This window comes from Oncorhynchus gorbuscha, unplaced genomic scaffold (assembly GCF_021184085.1).
Source record: "Oncorhynchus gorbuscha isolate QuinsamMale2020 ecotype Even-year unplaced genomic scaffold, OgorEven_v1.0 Un_scaffold_2906, whole genome shotgun sequence".
NCBI classification, from domain to species: Eukaryota; Metazoa; Chordata; class Actinopteri; order Salmoniformes; family Salmonidae; genus Oncorhynchus; species Oncorhynchus gorbuscha.
This window is the reverse complement of record NW_025745156.1, coordinates 12723-27591: the sequence shown is the minus strand read 5'-3', so window position 1 is coordinate 27591 and position 14869 is coordinate 12723. Positions and strand designations below refer to the sequence as shown.

Here is a 14869-nt window from a genome sequence, read left to right as displayed (position 1 = left end):
AGTCTCCAGTCATTCCTCTCTACTGACGAGTGGATTTCAGTTTTCTTGTTTTGCTTTCACCTAGATATATCCAGGATTATCACTTTTGTCTAATACTGGAATAAAGACTCTGTTTTCGTTAAGTCGCTTTTGGGTCCTCATTCACCTGCATAACACTATCTGGCAAATACTACACAAAGACAGGAACAAACACCCACGAAATACAAAGCGAACTCAGGCTGCCTAAATACGGTTCCCAATCAGAGACAACGATAAGCACCTGACTCTAATTGAGAATCGCCTCAGGCAGCCAAGCCTATACCACACCCCTAATCAGCCGCGATCCCAAATAATACAAACCCCAATATGAAACACAACATATAAACCCATGTCACACCCAGGGGCCTGTTGCACAAAAGTAGAATTAAGACATCCGGGATAAATGACTCAGCTGAGCTCAATGAAGCCAAAACATGTGCGTCCAGGCTTAATTGGTTGCACAAAGACCAAGCCAGGATGAGCAGACACGGATTCATTAAGCCAGGTGAAACCAATCCTGGATAGGTGCGCGCTCACGGCTCACTCAAATAGACCCCGCCACAGATCACAGATTAACTGATTTACCATGGCAACTAGAGCCGCGTACTTTTCCCCGTCAGAAGCACAAATCCTCATGGAGGTATACGAGGAGGTAAAAGATATAATTAAGAAGAAAGGCAACACCGCCACAGTGATGAAGCAAAGAGAAAAAGCGTGGCAAAGTATTGCAGACCGCCTGAATGCGTAAGTAGTGCACAATTACACACTCACCGCTCCGCTGAAACATCACAATTACAATTCAAATATTTCATTCACATCTCCAAAAACGCAGTTGTACTGTAATTATGAAACGGTTAAATTTTTAATTGAAATGCACTGCAGATATGAGTGAAATTGTGTAAAGTAAGTCCATCACACTGTATAAAGCTATTTCACAGGTGAGCTGGCACCCATGAAAGGGAAGGGAATAATGACTCTGACAGTAGGGGGCAGGACTGTGCGTCATCCTGTGTGGGTGGCGGCTGTGCAGGACCCTTGTATCCTGGGGTTGGACTTTCTTAGGAGCACAGGCTGCCAGTTAGACCTAAATAGGGGCACACTGAGCTTCCAGGGAGGGACGGAAGTCACCATGGCCCCCCCTAATGTCACATTCACTCAACCCAACAAACCCTTTACTCCAACAGTTAAAGCAGCAGAGACTCATGGCTGCGCCCCCTCCCCCACAGCTGTGTGTGACTTTTCCCCAGTCCCCCTGTCACCTACAGCGGTGTGTTACATTCCCCCAGCTACCTCCATGACACAGCCCTCTGTGAGCCCGGGTCGCATCCCCCCAGCCCAGCTACCCCAGATGGGAGAGGAGAGGACACTGTCTGCAGTGAGGGAGATATGGGGGAGGAACTGTGTTGGTCTTGACCCTGAGCAGCAGGAACGGTTGTGGCAGTTGCTGTTTGAATTCAGAGACAGCTTTGCGTTGAGTGAGGAAGAGGTGGGTCAGACTCATCTGGTGCAGCATGAGATCGACACAGGTGATGCTCGACCCATCAAGATGCGTCCCCGCCGTATCCCGCTGGCACGCCAGGAGGCGGCAGACAAGGCTGTGTTGGAGATGCAGCGGGCAGACTTCATTGAGCCCTCAGACAGCCCCTGGGCGGCGCCAGTCGTCATGGTTCCGAAGAAGGGGGCAAGCTGAGGTTCTGTGCGGACTACAGGCGGCTGAATGAGGTAACCAGGAAGGACTCATACCCCATACCACGTATCGATGAGTCGCTGGACCTGGTTAGGGGTCCTCCTGGTTCTCCTCACTAGACCTCCGCAGTGGCTACTGGCAGGTGCCCCTCTCCCCAGAGGCCAGAGCCAAAACTGCGTTCTCCACTAACAGAGGACACTGGCAGTTCAAGGTCTTGTGCTTTGGCCTGTGCAACGCTCCAGCTACTTTTGAGCGTTTGATGGACAGGGTGCTGGATGGCATCCCCCGACAGCAGTGTCTGGTATACCTCGATGACATCCTGGCCCATGGCAGCTCCTTCCAGTCAGCCCTGGGGGCGCTACGGCGTGTGCTGGAGAGGGTGGCTGCCGCAGGTCTGAAGCTCCACCCCGAGAAGTGCCACTTCATGAGGAGAGAGGTGTCCTTCTTGGGCCACCGAGTGGGGAAGGAGGGGATCAGCACCATGGAGGACAAGGTAGGGGCTGTCAGAGACTGGCCCACCCCCACCGACCAGCGTCAGCTGAAGAGCTTCCTGGGCCTGGCCTCGTACTACAGGAGGTTTGTACGGGGCTTCTCAAGCGTTGCTGCTCCACTGAACCGCCTGCTGCCGAAGGACAAGGCTTTCACTTGGACAGTGGAGTGTGAGGAGGCGTTCAACACCCTCAAGCGTGCACTGATCGAGGCCCCGTGCTCGCCCCCTGACCTCACCTTGCCCTTTATCCTGGACACAGACGCGAGCAATGTGGGCATGGGTGGGGTGCTGGCCCAGGTGGGGCCAGAGGGGAGAGAGTGGTGGCGTACTTCAGCAAAACATTTGACAAACATGAGCGCCGCTACTGTGTCACCCGGCGGGAGCTCTTGGCTGTTGTGGCTTCCGTCAAACACTTCAAGTACTACCTGGGTGGTCTGCCCTTTACTGTAAGGACTGACCACTCTGCTCTCCAGTGGCTCATGTCTTTCAGAGAGCCAGAGGGGCAGGTGGCACGCTGGTTGGAGGAGCTTCAGCCGTATGACTTCACGGTGGTGCACAGGGCAGGGGCACGCCACTCCAACGCCGACGCCATGTCCCGTCGGCCCTGTACTGCAGACGGCTGCCGCCACTGTGAACGGAGAGAGGGTCGGGAGAGAGAGCTGCGGGCAGAGGAGGGTGTCTGTGCCACAGTGTGTCGGGCGAGCGGGCCTGTCTGCTGTGAGCTGCAGACTGTCGACGTGGCTGAATGGCGGCAGCAGCAGGGACGGGACACAGACCTACAGCCAGTGCTACAGTGGGTAGAGGCGCAGGTGAGGCCACCATGGGAAGAGGTGACAGCGCTCTCACTCGCGACCAAAGGGTTGTGGTCGAAGTTTGAGAGACTGCGGCTGGCTGATGGCGTGCTACAGCGGGCATGGAAGGAGTCAGCTACGGGAGAGGAGAGGTGGCAGGTGGTGGTCCCAAAAGCATTGCGGGAGGCTGTGCTCCAGAGTACAGGGGGGTGGGGACTGGACACTTTGGGGTCACAAAAACACTGCGCCGTCTCCGTCAGGGCTTCTACTGGGGGCAGCACAAGAGGGATGTGGAGGACTTTTGTCGCCGCTGTGACAACTGCACGGCGAGAAAGGGCCCCCCCAGGCCGCTCTCATGCTCAGCTCCAACAGTTCCCAGTGGGGGCTCCCATGGAGAGGGTGGGAGTGGATGTAGTTGGGCCGTTCCCCACCACAGACAGTGGAAACCGCTGGGTGCTCACGGCCATGGACTATTTCACAAAATGGCCCGAGGCCTATGCTCTGCCTGACCAGGAGGCAGAGACCATCGTCGACGCCCTGACAGCGGGGATGTTCAGCAGGTTTGGAGCTGCAGAGTCCATCCACAGCGACCAAGGCAGAAACTTTGAGTCCCGTGTGTTCGCCACCATGTGTGAGAGGCTGGGTATGCACAAGACCCGCACTACTCCTCTCCATCCTCAAAGTGATGGCCTTGTGGAGCGCTTCAACAAAACGCTTGGACAGCAGCTGGCCATCGTCTCTTCCAAACACCAGCGTGACTGGGACAAGCACCTGCCTATGGTCCTCATGGCATGCCGCTCCGCTGTCCAAGACTCCACTTCCTGCACGCCTGCCCTCCTCATGCTGGGGAGAGAGATCCGCACCCCTGCGGAGATGGCGTTTGGTCGGCCCCTGGATAGCTCTCATGTTCCTCCGGGGCCGGAGTATGCCCGGAGACTCCAGGACCGCCTGGAGACAGCCCACACCTTCGCCAGAGAGCAGCTGGTGAATGCAGGTGTGAGGCAGAAAAGGAACTATGACGTGCACACCCGGGGAAGGCACTTTGTGGCTGGGGAGCTGGTCTGGGTCTACAGCCCCCTAAGGAAAAAAGGCAGATGCCCCAAGTTGGACAGTCACTGGGTGGGACCCTGCAGTGTCCTGGAGAGGGTAGGGGAGGTTGTGTACCGGGTGCAGCTTCCTCCCAGGGGGAGAAAGGTGGCACTGCACCGGGACAGGTTAGCCCCATACAGAGGGGCCTCTTCTCCCCAAACCCCAGGAACCCCCACAATTCCCCTCTCTGGCAATGACATTCTCCAGGCACCCACCCTCAGGTGCCGCAGACAAGGCTCCAGACAGCCCACTCCCCCTGTCTCCCCCCCTGTGTCACCGCGTGGTTCCCCAGAGCCACGGACTGTATTACCCGTTCCCGCTTCCTTGTCACCCATATCCCTGCCTTCATCCCCTGGGTCCCAGAGGGGCACTCTGCGACCATCACGACCACGCAGGCAAAGGAGACCTCCGGGTCGCTTCAGAGACTTTGTTTGTTCCCTCGGGGACGAGGGACTTTGTGGTGGGGGGGCTGTGTAGCGACCGCACAGACAGCTGTGTGTTATGTGTTAGGCTAGGAGGTGGTTGTGTTGTACTGACCAGTACCCGGCGTTCGCGGGGTCCAACCTGTCAATCAACCTGCTATCTGCCAATCACGGGAATGCCTGGAATGTTCTGATGCCGGGCATCCTGGTGGTTGGTGGAGTGGCGTGGAGGGGGGTTGGGCAGGGGGGTGGAGCATTGGAAGTTAAGACCAGGTTCAGCTTTTGTTCTCTCTCTCTTACGTCTGGGCTTCACAAGAGAAGGTCACGATTGGCTTGTGTCATCTATTCGGCGTGTGCTACGGCCCAAACAGTAGCCTGTGTAAAGTTGGTGTAATAAACCGTCAATTCGTAAACTCAAGCCTCTGTCTGGACAATTGTTCCTTTATGATCTAGTCGGGTCATTACATTATTATTAAAGCCTTACATTATTATTTAACGTTACTACGCTCAGTACGGTTTAATCTTAGCCGTTGTACTCTGCTTCTTATGTTGTCCACCGTTTTTTTTGTGTTTCTCCTGCTTTCATTAATGTAAAGCTGCTTTGACAGAATGAAACAATTGTGAAAAGTGCTATATAAATAAAATTTAATTGAATAAATAGATGAGCTATAATAATAATCACTTTAATTTATATAACGCCTTTCAAAGGACCCAAGGTCGGTTGCTCACTGCACTGCAAAAATGTCTTTCTTACATAGTATTTTTGTCTTGTTTTCAGTAAAAAAAAAATATCTAAAAAACATCTTGAATATTTTCTTGAGCAAAATTACCTAGGAAAATAAGCAAAAAAATCTGCCAGTGAAACGAGAACTTTTCTAAAATTAAGTGTTTATGGAAAAAGTAAACTTATTTCAAGAGAATTTTTATTATATTGACAGATTTTTTATTTGCTTGTTTTAAGCACACATTTACTTAAAGTTTATATTTTTTGTCTAAACTATACTTATTTTGCTAGGTCATTTAGCAAATCAAGAAAATACATCTTTATTTAAGTTTTAAAAAATATATATTTTTACTGAAAACAAGACAAAAATACCAAGTAATTTTTTGCAGTGTGACTCCATTAAATGTGTGTGTGTGTGTGTGTAGATTAAACATGAACGGGCCAAAACGGACATGGCAGCAGGTCAAAATCAAATACAAGAACATTCTGCAGAATGGTATGGTCCCTGACTAATATTTAACAAAGCACAAGCATATATTGTACCCAGAAGGTGCCTGCTCACACATTGTCTGTACTGTTTTAGCAGTGAAAAAGAATACCCACAGACAAGGCACGGGTGGTGGGTCACCAAAGGCTGACCTTACCCCAGCAGAGGACATGGCCTTGGAGCTAAATAAAGGCAGGCCCGTCTTAGAGGGGATCCCTGGGGGGAAAGAGACGAGCATAGGTTCCTCCCAAGATGCCACCCGCTTCATTCAAGGTATGTCCTTCCATCTCTACATGGGATACAACCACATTCATATTGAATCAATTTGGACTGTCTGACTTTGGTTTACCTATTGCCTTGCAGTGTCTGGCAGCACTGTGTTCCTGTTAGAGCCACCAGCACAAGCACCAGACGATGCTGATCCAGTGAGTACTCCATCAAAGGCATACTGTAGGCCTGGCATGTCTTGTCTACTAGCTTCAATATGAATCCGATTAAATGTGATAGGGTGAAGGCCCCAGTGCAGCAGCAACAGCACATGATGGAGACGATGATGATGAGGAGGAGACCATCTCTCTGGATTCCAGAAGGCATGAGGTATCATGGTAAGACTGTGAAAGTACTATTTACTCTACAATGGTGAGGAGTCCTCATCAAAATCAAAAAATCTAATTTCTTTTACAGGACCCAGATGCTATACAGTGGGAAAACCAGCCTGGCAACATAGTGCGTATTAATAAAAGGACACCACATCCTGCCAAATTCCAGCTGCGCTAATTGTATTGTGTTCACAGAGCTCACAAGCTATCAGAAAGTTGTATGGCAACCACCTCCGGCGCCAAATAGAACTGGCAGACATAGACATTCAGTACAAGAAGAAAAAGATGGAAAATCTTGCACTGGAGTCCGAAATAAAAAAGAGGACAATTAGGAAACTGGACCTTGAAATAAAAAAACTTGAGAGGGAGGTGAGATATGCCTTCAATGTACACTGTATGCTAACTGTAACACAAATGTATTAATCATTATTTGTATTTCCTCCCCCAGCTCCAAGAAGATGACACAGCTCAAAATAAAAATTAGGTATATTCTCGTAAAGTCAAGTGAGCCATGACATATGAGCTCTTATTGTGAGCACACAGGACGGTGGCATCTTTCTAAGGTTTTTTTTATTTTCCCAGCAATCAGTACAACCAAGTCATCGTTATAAGGCATCGCCCTCTTTTGCCCACCCCCAGCACCAGGTGTGGCCACTAGCCTATATGAAGGCCCAAAATTGTGTGTTCCTTTCTGCTCTGACAATGGCATGCCCATTCGTGCGAGATGTGGTGGATGAAGAAGCACTTGTGCTGAGGAGAGCCTTCAGGCGAGAAAGGGTCTTCAGGGACCGGTTGGACCCACTGGCCTTCCCTGATGACCATCTATATGAAAGATACAGGTTTTCTGCAGATGGCATCAGGTATCTATGCAGACTACTGGGTCCCAGGATTAAGCACCGCACTGCACGGAGCCATGCACTGAGTGTGGAGCAAATGGTTTGTGTGGCCTTGCGCTTTTTTGCTAGTGGAGCCTTCCTGTACTCAGTGGGGGATGCAGAACAGCTGAACAAGGCCACAATTTGCCGCACAATAAGGAGTGTGTGTCTGGCTATCAAAGCATTAGCAGATGTCTTCATCTCCTTCCCTGGCCACAGAAGACTCTGTGACATCAAAGAGGAGTTCTATAGGATTGCAGGTAAGAGGATCTACAAATTACAGGACAACTGTTAACACATAGTAGGATACTCATTACTTTGTGTGACAGGTTTCCCCAATGTCATTGGTGCAGTGGACTGCACACACATAAGGATAAAAGCCCCTCAGGTGCCCATGAGGCCGATTTTGTGAATAGGAAATCCTTTCACAGCATTAATGTTCAGGTGAACATAACTTTTTGATATTGTCCATTGACGAACACTCTGCATTGCCAGTGATGTGCATTGATTGGTGTAATATTCCTCATCTTATGATTTCAGATGGTCTGCAATGCTGACTGTGTGATCAGCAATGTTGTGGCAAAATGGCCTGGCTCAGTCCATGACTCCAGAATCTTTCGGGCCTCTGAAATCTATCAGTGCCTATCACAAGGTAAGCCACACAACCCCTATTTATAACCATCATGGCTGTGTCAAGAATATCACTGTGTTTATGAGGTAGTAATGATGAGATTTTGTGTTGACAGGTGAATTCTCTGGTGTGTTGCTGGGAGACAGGGGGTATGGCTGCCAGCCTTTTCTCCTGACACCTTTCACAGACCCCCAGGAAGCACAGCAGGCCTACAACCATGCCCATGCCAGGACCAGGGCCAGAGTTGAAATGACCTTTGGCCTCCTGAAGGCACGCTTTCTGCCTTCACAAATTAAGGGTCAGCCCTGTTAGGGCATGTGATATTACTGTGGCTTGTGCTGTCCTCCACAATGTGGCCTGCCTGAGGAAGGAGAGGGCCCCCAGAGTGCCACCAGCCATGGACTGGGACAATCCGGCAATCTTCCCTGATGACGACAGTGGTCGGCTGCTGAGGGACCAATATGTGTTGAATTATTTTAGTTAGTATGTGTGCTTTCAATTTTGGTTAAATATGTCCTGCGGTGGCAGAGGAATTTGGGTTTTTTTGGGTTCGTTTTTTTACGAATTTGGCCTCTTATGATGTTTGTGCGGTATACTGTGTGTAATACAAGGCTGCAGGGAGGCTACTGCATCCATTCATTTGTCTGTTCAGTTGATGTGTATGGATTTGTCCTGCATTTATTTTAGTGTGCAGACATGCAGGGTGTGTTATATACAGACCTTTGAATGTGTATGTATCATTTTGTATAATATGCTTGGATTCTGTGCTTTCCATCTTGTAGAGTCACTGTGACTTCAGTTTCGAAAGGAGCTGATGGTTTACCTGTTTTGTTTTGTCCTTATTCAATAAAGGAACATAATGTTACACATTGTGTTTTTATATTCATATGGAATGTGTATTTGTTTATATGACAGAGTACTAGGGCCACACTGAAGAAAAAGGATTAAGTCATAAATTTATGAGGCTGGTTCTTTCTGCAGAAAAGCTACATATTGTTTTTACAGTTTTGATACTTATGACAATGTGATACTTCATATTCTGGCACATCAGCATGTCTTTGTTTATGAAACCATACTGAAGTACAATTTCACGAAATGCCCCGCATCTGTCATTTTAACAACTGTCCTCCTTTAAAACAACTGGTTACAATATTATGACTTGTCTTTTTTTTCCCTCTGTGGCCCTAATATTCTATCATTTTATATATAGTCTATGGGAAACTGTAAATTATCTAATGATAGCAACATCTAAAATTCATTTTTTATCCAAAATCATTGAAATTAATGATCACAAACGTTTAAATAATGACAGTGGGTCTAGTTATATGTGATAACAATGTATAGTGAGCAGTGAAATAACTATTGGTTTCCATTTGTGGTGACTGCTGACTGACATTAGGGATGAGATTAAATAGATCCTGGAATTTAGCCTGGTCTGGAGCAGGCTAGCTCCACAGAATAAATCTCCATGGTAATTTATACCATAACATATCCTCCTGCCCCCTATCCATCTTTAGTGCAACCGGATTACGGATCAATTGAGCCAGGATCACCAAGATATCCTGGCTTAATCCCTTATCCTAGTTTTGTGCAACAGGCCCCTGGCCTACCCAAACATATAACAAAAACACAAAATACAATGACCAAGGCGTGACAGTAACAGAAAGCAGGGCACATACATACAATGATTATCTATGTTGAAGACCCTTACCCACATTTGAAGCAGCTTCACAATTTTTCAACTAACAATGAACCTAGATAGTAGCTATGACAAACTGATAGATAGAGCCTGTTTTGGCTTACATTTGAGGAAAAAGGGGGCCCTGTTCTAAAACAATTGGAGTAGAGGCAATACCTTACATACTAGGCCAGGAAAGACCAGGGGCTGTATAAATCAGTGGAAGCTGGGAGGAGGAGCTTCCCCATCCATGTAATGTTATTCAATGTGATCTACATTTACATTTAAGTCATTTAGCAGACGCTCTTATCCAGAGCGACTTACAAATTGTGACATCCAAAAGGCAAAACTAATCCTAACCTGGCACTCTTGCTCTGAGAGGCTTGATGCAAACTGCCTCAGAAGACCTCAGCTGTGTTTGAATACCCATACTAACATGCTGTATACTACGTACTTAATGAGTACATACTGCATACTATATCCTATTAGTTCACAGGGCTCCCGAATGGAGCAGCGGTCTAAGGCACTGCATCTCAGTGCAAGCAGCGTCACTATAGTACTGCCGTAATTGAGGTATGATTGGGCCCAGTATCATCCGGGTGTTGCTGGAGTAGGCCGTCATTGAAAATAAGAATTTGTTCTTAAATGCATTAGTTAAATGCATCTAGTTAAATAAAGGTCACATTTGAATATACTGTAAAAGAACTGTAAACCTTTATTTGAGCGTACTAGCGCTTCGACTGTCTCCCGGAAGCTGATGCTGTTGCTATATTTCTTTATTTTATTTTTATTTCACCTTTATTTAACCAGTTAGGCAAGTTGAGAACAATTTATAATTGCGACCTGGCCATATGCAACCTCTTGTTAACTTGTTAGCATAACTAATTACTTGCTAGACATCATATGATTTTGGATATGTCTGTAAATTTAATCTGGAGTGCCAGAGTACGCTCTGGGCCTTCTTAAATTCAGAGCGTTGTCAGATTGTCCGTTCGTAAATTCAAAGCGTTTTGCTCTCTGGCCGAGGAGTAGGGTTGATCCGAGCGTTTTAACCTCACAACGGCAATCAAGCACCCAAGCTAACTGGCTATCTTTGGCTAGCTTGCTAGCTACTTCCAGACACAAATGAGGGAACACCTCACTCTGACCATTTTACTCGCCCTAGCAGAGCTGGTTAGGCTGTTTTCATGTTATCCAGAGCATTGGTGACGGTAACTGTGGTGCTGGCAACAATTGAATTACTCTTTTAATGGAATTACTCTCAGATGAGATTGCTCTGCAATCGGAGTAGATAGCCAGAGTGAATTAACAATGTCCATTGAGAACGCACAATGACTATACCACTTAGCTAAGCCTGATGTCTTAATAGCCAACTAAATGTATGTTCGGTAGCTAGCTAACATAACGGTACATAGTACTGCAATGATATGCTATGCGGTTCATAAGGATAGCGTAGCTAAAGAATTGTAACTTAACTTATTTGAAAATTCTTTACATCGCTGAACATTTTCTTAACATTTGTCATAATTAGTTAAAGCAATGAAATTGTATCCGCTCTCGTCTGACTTCGGCGGCATATTTTCTGCCATTTTCTTAAAATCTGAAACATTGTGAGGCCACGCCCGTTTTCTGAAGAATTGCATTATGGGCCCTGAAAGCACGGAAATAATGTCCACTGCTTATATTTTTCATATTTTGGCTAATTTAGTATGACATCCGGGAACTTTTGGCATACTAACTATATCCATAATATGACCAATAACCATACTACATACTCCACTTACATCACAAATAGTATGGTTAGTGCGGTCAGTATGAGTATTCGAACACAGCTCTCGTTCTTATGAATACCAATGACGTCTCAACTACATGGCTGTATTGAGCAATCACCCAGCACCCTGAAAGCACCCTGTCAACAGTTGTGGAAGATCAGGTCATGTGAACGGAAGTTGTTAGGAAGGTTACTTTATTACTGTCGTCTTTTATTTTCATTGGCTGTAAAAAGTTTTCCACTTCACAGTTTTAGCTTAATACCCTATGTATGGTTACATGTATGGAGCTACTGATTTTGTGTAGTTATTTCTAGTCTAATGTAATCAACTGACATATCATTTGTCAACCTCTATATGTAATTTGAAACCGAAAGGTGTATCTTCAAATACCATTTCTACAAAAGCCAGCCTTTCTTTCTCTGTACACTACTGTATTCCCATACCTCATACTGAAAATGGAGCTGATATTTTAAAAAAGTGTGATAAACCAGTTTTTCTTTTGGCTGCATTCTGGAAAATGTAAACAATTAAGCTACATATGTTATTGAAACATGTGCTCTTAGAGAATGAAACAGAAGTTTACAGAAAGGCATCTCAAAGTTCAATTCCTTCTATATCCTAAATCAAACGTAGACGTAGACTATTTCTCAATTAGCCTAATATTAGAATGAGTGTTCAAATTCGTTCTATTTTCTTCTAAGGATATAACACACACACATTTTTCAACGATAACTTTTGTAGTTAGACGTGCACTGTAGCATTGCTTGAGCTTTTAGCTGATACTACTGCTTTAGTTGTTTCCAATAGAATGTTACTTTGTAATAAACAACGTTGTAAACAAAAATTAACAGTCTGAGATGAAGAGGTCAAGGGGAGAGCATTTACTCTGCCCAAAATCTTTTCGCGCGAGATAAGCCCGTTTTCTTTCAAATTACTTGAGGATTATGATCGAATAGAAGTTTCGTAATGTTTAAGCTTTTACAAATGTACTGATATATGTGGATGTATGTGGTATTCCGGAAACTTTGAGAAAAAATAAGTATATTTGTGCGTGGTGTTCACACACGTACCTGCCCTCTCATTGGCTAGAATGGTCCCACCTGATCTACCTGTCTTCATTCGTTGAGCACATGTATTTCCATTGATAGAGTGGTCACTCGACTCTCTTGTCAATATAATAAATAATCTTTGCTTAGGGGATGTGTATGAGTGGGCTCGTCTTTAAATGGCCCGCCTAGTTCCTGTTGAAATTCTAAAGTTGATTGGCTACGCTCTGTGAGGGTGGATTCCACTGATGTATTCCGTTTGGAACAATAAATAGAGCGAACAAGGCTCCTTCCAGTACACAAGTCTGAGAAGACGCATGTAGAAGTTCTTGCTTCAACAGTGATTGAACGGAACTCCTCTGCCTTCGTACCGCATTATAGAACATTACGGATTGATGACATAGCACTTACTTGAACTATAATAGCAATATAGTTTAAGAAACACTATTTTTGTAACTTTTCATTTTGATATCAAATAAAAATCTGCCAAGATGGAGTCTCAGATCCGCCAGAACTATCACAACGATTGCGAAGCTGCCATCAACCGGATGATCAACTTGGAGATGTTTGCCTCCTACACCTACACCTCAATGGTAAGGAGTCTACCAAGATGACCGTGTTGTTGATCTACCTGTGTATTATTTTTATGCCTTGTCCTAAATTGCTCTTTTTCACTTGATTTTTCTGTAGGTCTAGAGAATTAATAGCAAATAACCTGAACTCCGTGAAGTACATTTGAGTTTTACTTGAGACCCTCCAGTTAGATATAGCATTCAAATGAAGTTGGAAATCTATCCTACCTCTGTCAGAGCGCGTAACAACTCCTTCACAGGTTAAATGTCAGGTTACCAAATAGACAACGGACTAGACTGATTCATCCCTATATCATCAAGCCTAGTTGCCACAACAAGAACAGAATGTTGTCATGTATTTTTTTTATTTTTCTAACTACACTGTTTTGTTTATCCAGCCAGGCTTTCTATTTCTCCCGTGACGATGTGGCTCTGCCTGGCTTCGCGCATTTCTTCAAGGAGAACAGCGACGAGGAGCGGGAGCACGCCGACAAGCTACTCTCCTTCCAGAACAAGAGAGGTGGACGCATTTTACTCCAGGACATCAAGGTGAGCGCCTGAGCATCAAACACATTTAGATTGTAGACTGATATAAAATGTCTTTCCTCCATGGAGGAAAGTGTCTACAGAGTTTAGTTGATGGAGAGAACCTGGAGTAGTCCTAAACATACGGCCTCTAACCACTGAACTGAAACTGTGAGGGGTGTAACTCTGTTCACTTTATCTTAACCTTAACCTCTGCTAGTAGTCATTAACATTTCTGTGTTCACTCTGTCCTGTGTAGAAGCCAGAACGTGATGAGTGGGGCAATGGGCTGGAGGCCATGCAGTGTGCTCTGCAGCTGGAGAAGAATGTGAACCAGGCCCTGCTGGACCTGCACAAGATTGCCTCTGACAAGGTTGACCCCCATGTAAGTTATGGTGGAACCGCACATCACATGTCTGTATCACATAGAATACAGGTACTGTCCCAGGAGATGATCAGGTTGTTGTAGTTCTGATAACTAATGACATGGGATTGTTTGACCTGCTTCTTCACACGCGCACAATAGTCCACAGATGCACACAATGCAGCTAATGCATAAAGGGCGGCAGGTTGTCTAGTGGTTAGAGCTTTGGGCCAGTAACAAAGGTTGCTGGGTTGAATCCCAGAGCTGAGAAGGTAAAAATGTGTTCTGCCCCTGAACAAGGCAGTTAACCAATTGTTCCACATTAGGATGCCATTGTAAATAAGTGTTTTAACGGACTTGTCTCGTTAAAAAATTGACACCTCATTATCTACACTTATGCCATTACCACCAGGCTCTTGTCTGTTACTGTAGTTACAGTAGTCTGTATTCATTCTCTTGTCTGACCTGTTTTCCCTCTTTAGCTGTGTGACTTCTTGGAGACCCATTACCTGAATGAGCAGGTGGAGGCCATTAAGAAGCTGGGAGACTACATCACCAACCTCACCAAGATGGATGCTGTCAAAAACAAGATGGCAGAGTACCTGTTTGACAAGCACACCCTGGGAGGCCAGAGCTAAACCACTTCCATCCCCAGGCTATGGCCTCCAGCCTCAGACCAGGACTCCTGGCTTCTCTGATAGATCCTCCTGGCTTTGCTTTTATAGGAAGGGGGAGAGTGTTAAACTGGTGAATTGCAACACTGCTGTGACATTGATGTTTCTGTTCACAACACTACTGTATTGGAGGCAAGGCTTCTTGTAAAACAATTAAAAAATATCACTGAAGTTTGTTGACCTGTAGTAATGGATGTTGTAACAGTCTTGAGGTGCTCTTTTACCGAGCGTCTTCATACCTGTGATAAATACTGACAATTGTAGACCTACTAGTGACTGAGGGTCATAACAATAGAAGTTTAACATGAGTTTCATAAAGGATGTTACCTCTGACCACAGGGTGTCCTTTACTGTATCTTGTAATAGTGCCATGTCAATTAAGGACCCAGCTGTCAACTCTAGCTCCGTAGGAGTGAAATTGTTAC

General features: G+C 45.9%; 2 protein-coding genes across 2 annotated transcripts; both read left to right on the top strand.

Moving 5' to 3' along the window:
• The first annotated feature begins 722 nt into the window (after positions 1 to 722).
• Positions 723 to 8087, top strand: LOC124017618. Its single transcript, XM_046332873.1, has 11 exons — positions 723 to 762; positions 5647 to 5717; positions 5805 to 5981; positions 6072 to 6133; positions 6216 to 6305; positions 6393 to 6434; positions 6503 to 6676; positions 6947 to 7442; positions 7512 to 7626; positions 7723 to 7834; positions 7929 to 8087. Exons 2-9 carry the CDS (start codon positions 5654 to 5656, stop codon positions 7592 to 7594), a joined length of 1188 nt encoding a protein of 395 aa, XP_046188829.1. The 5' UTR covers positions 723 to 762; positions 5647 to 5653; the 3' UTR covers positions 7595 to 7626; positions 7723 to 7834; positions 7929 to 8087.
• A 4500-nt stretch (positions 8088 to 12587) lies between these two features.
• Positions 12588 to 14615, top strand: LOC124017615 (ferritin, middle subunit-like). The gene is made up of 4 exons (XM_046332870.1): positions 12588 to 12902; positions 13284 to 13430; positions 13666 to 13791; positions 14253 to 14615. Exons 1-4 carry the CDS (start codon positions 12801 to 12803, stop codon positions 14406 to 14408), a joined length of 531 nt encoding a protein of 176 aa, XP_046188826.1. The 5' UTR covers positions 12588 to 12800; the 3' UTR covers positions 14409 to 14615.
• The last annotated feature ends 254 nt before the right edge of the window (positions 14616 to 14869 follow it).

What these genes read in the sequence shown, in the direction of transcription:
- LOC124017615 (XM_046332870.1), top strand. Translation starts at nt 12,801, where the DNA reads ATGGAGTCTCAGATCCGCCAGAACTATCACAACGATTGCGAAGCTGCC. An exon ending in CCTACACCTACACCTCAATG is followed by an intron (nt 12,903 to 13,283) that starts GTAAGGAGTCTA and finishes TTATCCAGCCAG; the next exon opens with GCTTTCTATTTCTCCCGTGA. An exon ending in TTTTACTCCAGGACATCAAG is followed by an intron (nt 13,431 to 13,665) that starts GTGAGCGCCTGA and finishes TGTCCTGTGTAG; the next exon opens with AAGCCAGAACGTGATGAGTG.
- LOC124017618 (XM_046332873.1), top strand. Translation starts at nt 5,654, where the DNA reads ATGAACGGGCCAAAACGGACATGGCAGCAGGTCAAAATCAAATACAAG. An exon ending in TAAAAAAACTTGAGAGGGAG is followed by an intron (nt 6,677 to 6,946) that starts GTGAGATATGCC and finishes GCCCACCCCCAG; the next exon opens with CACCAGGTGTGGCCACTAGC. An exon ending in GGAGTTCTATAGGATTGCAG is followed by an intron (nt 7,443 to 7,511) that starts GTAAGAGGATCT and finishes TTTGTGTGACAG; the next exon opens with GTTTCCCCAATGTCATTGGT.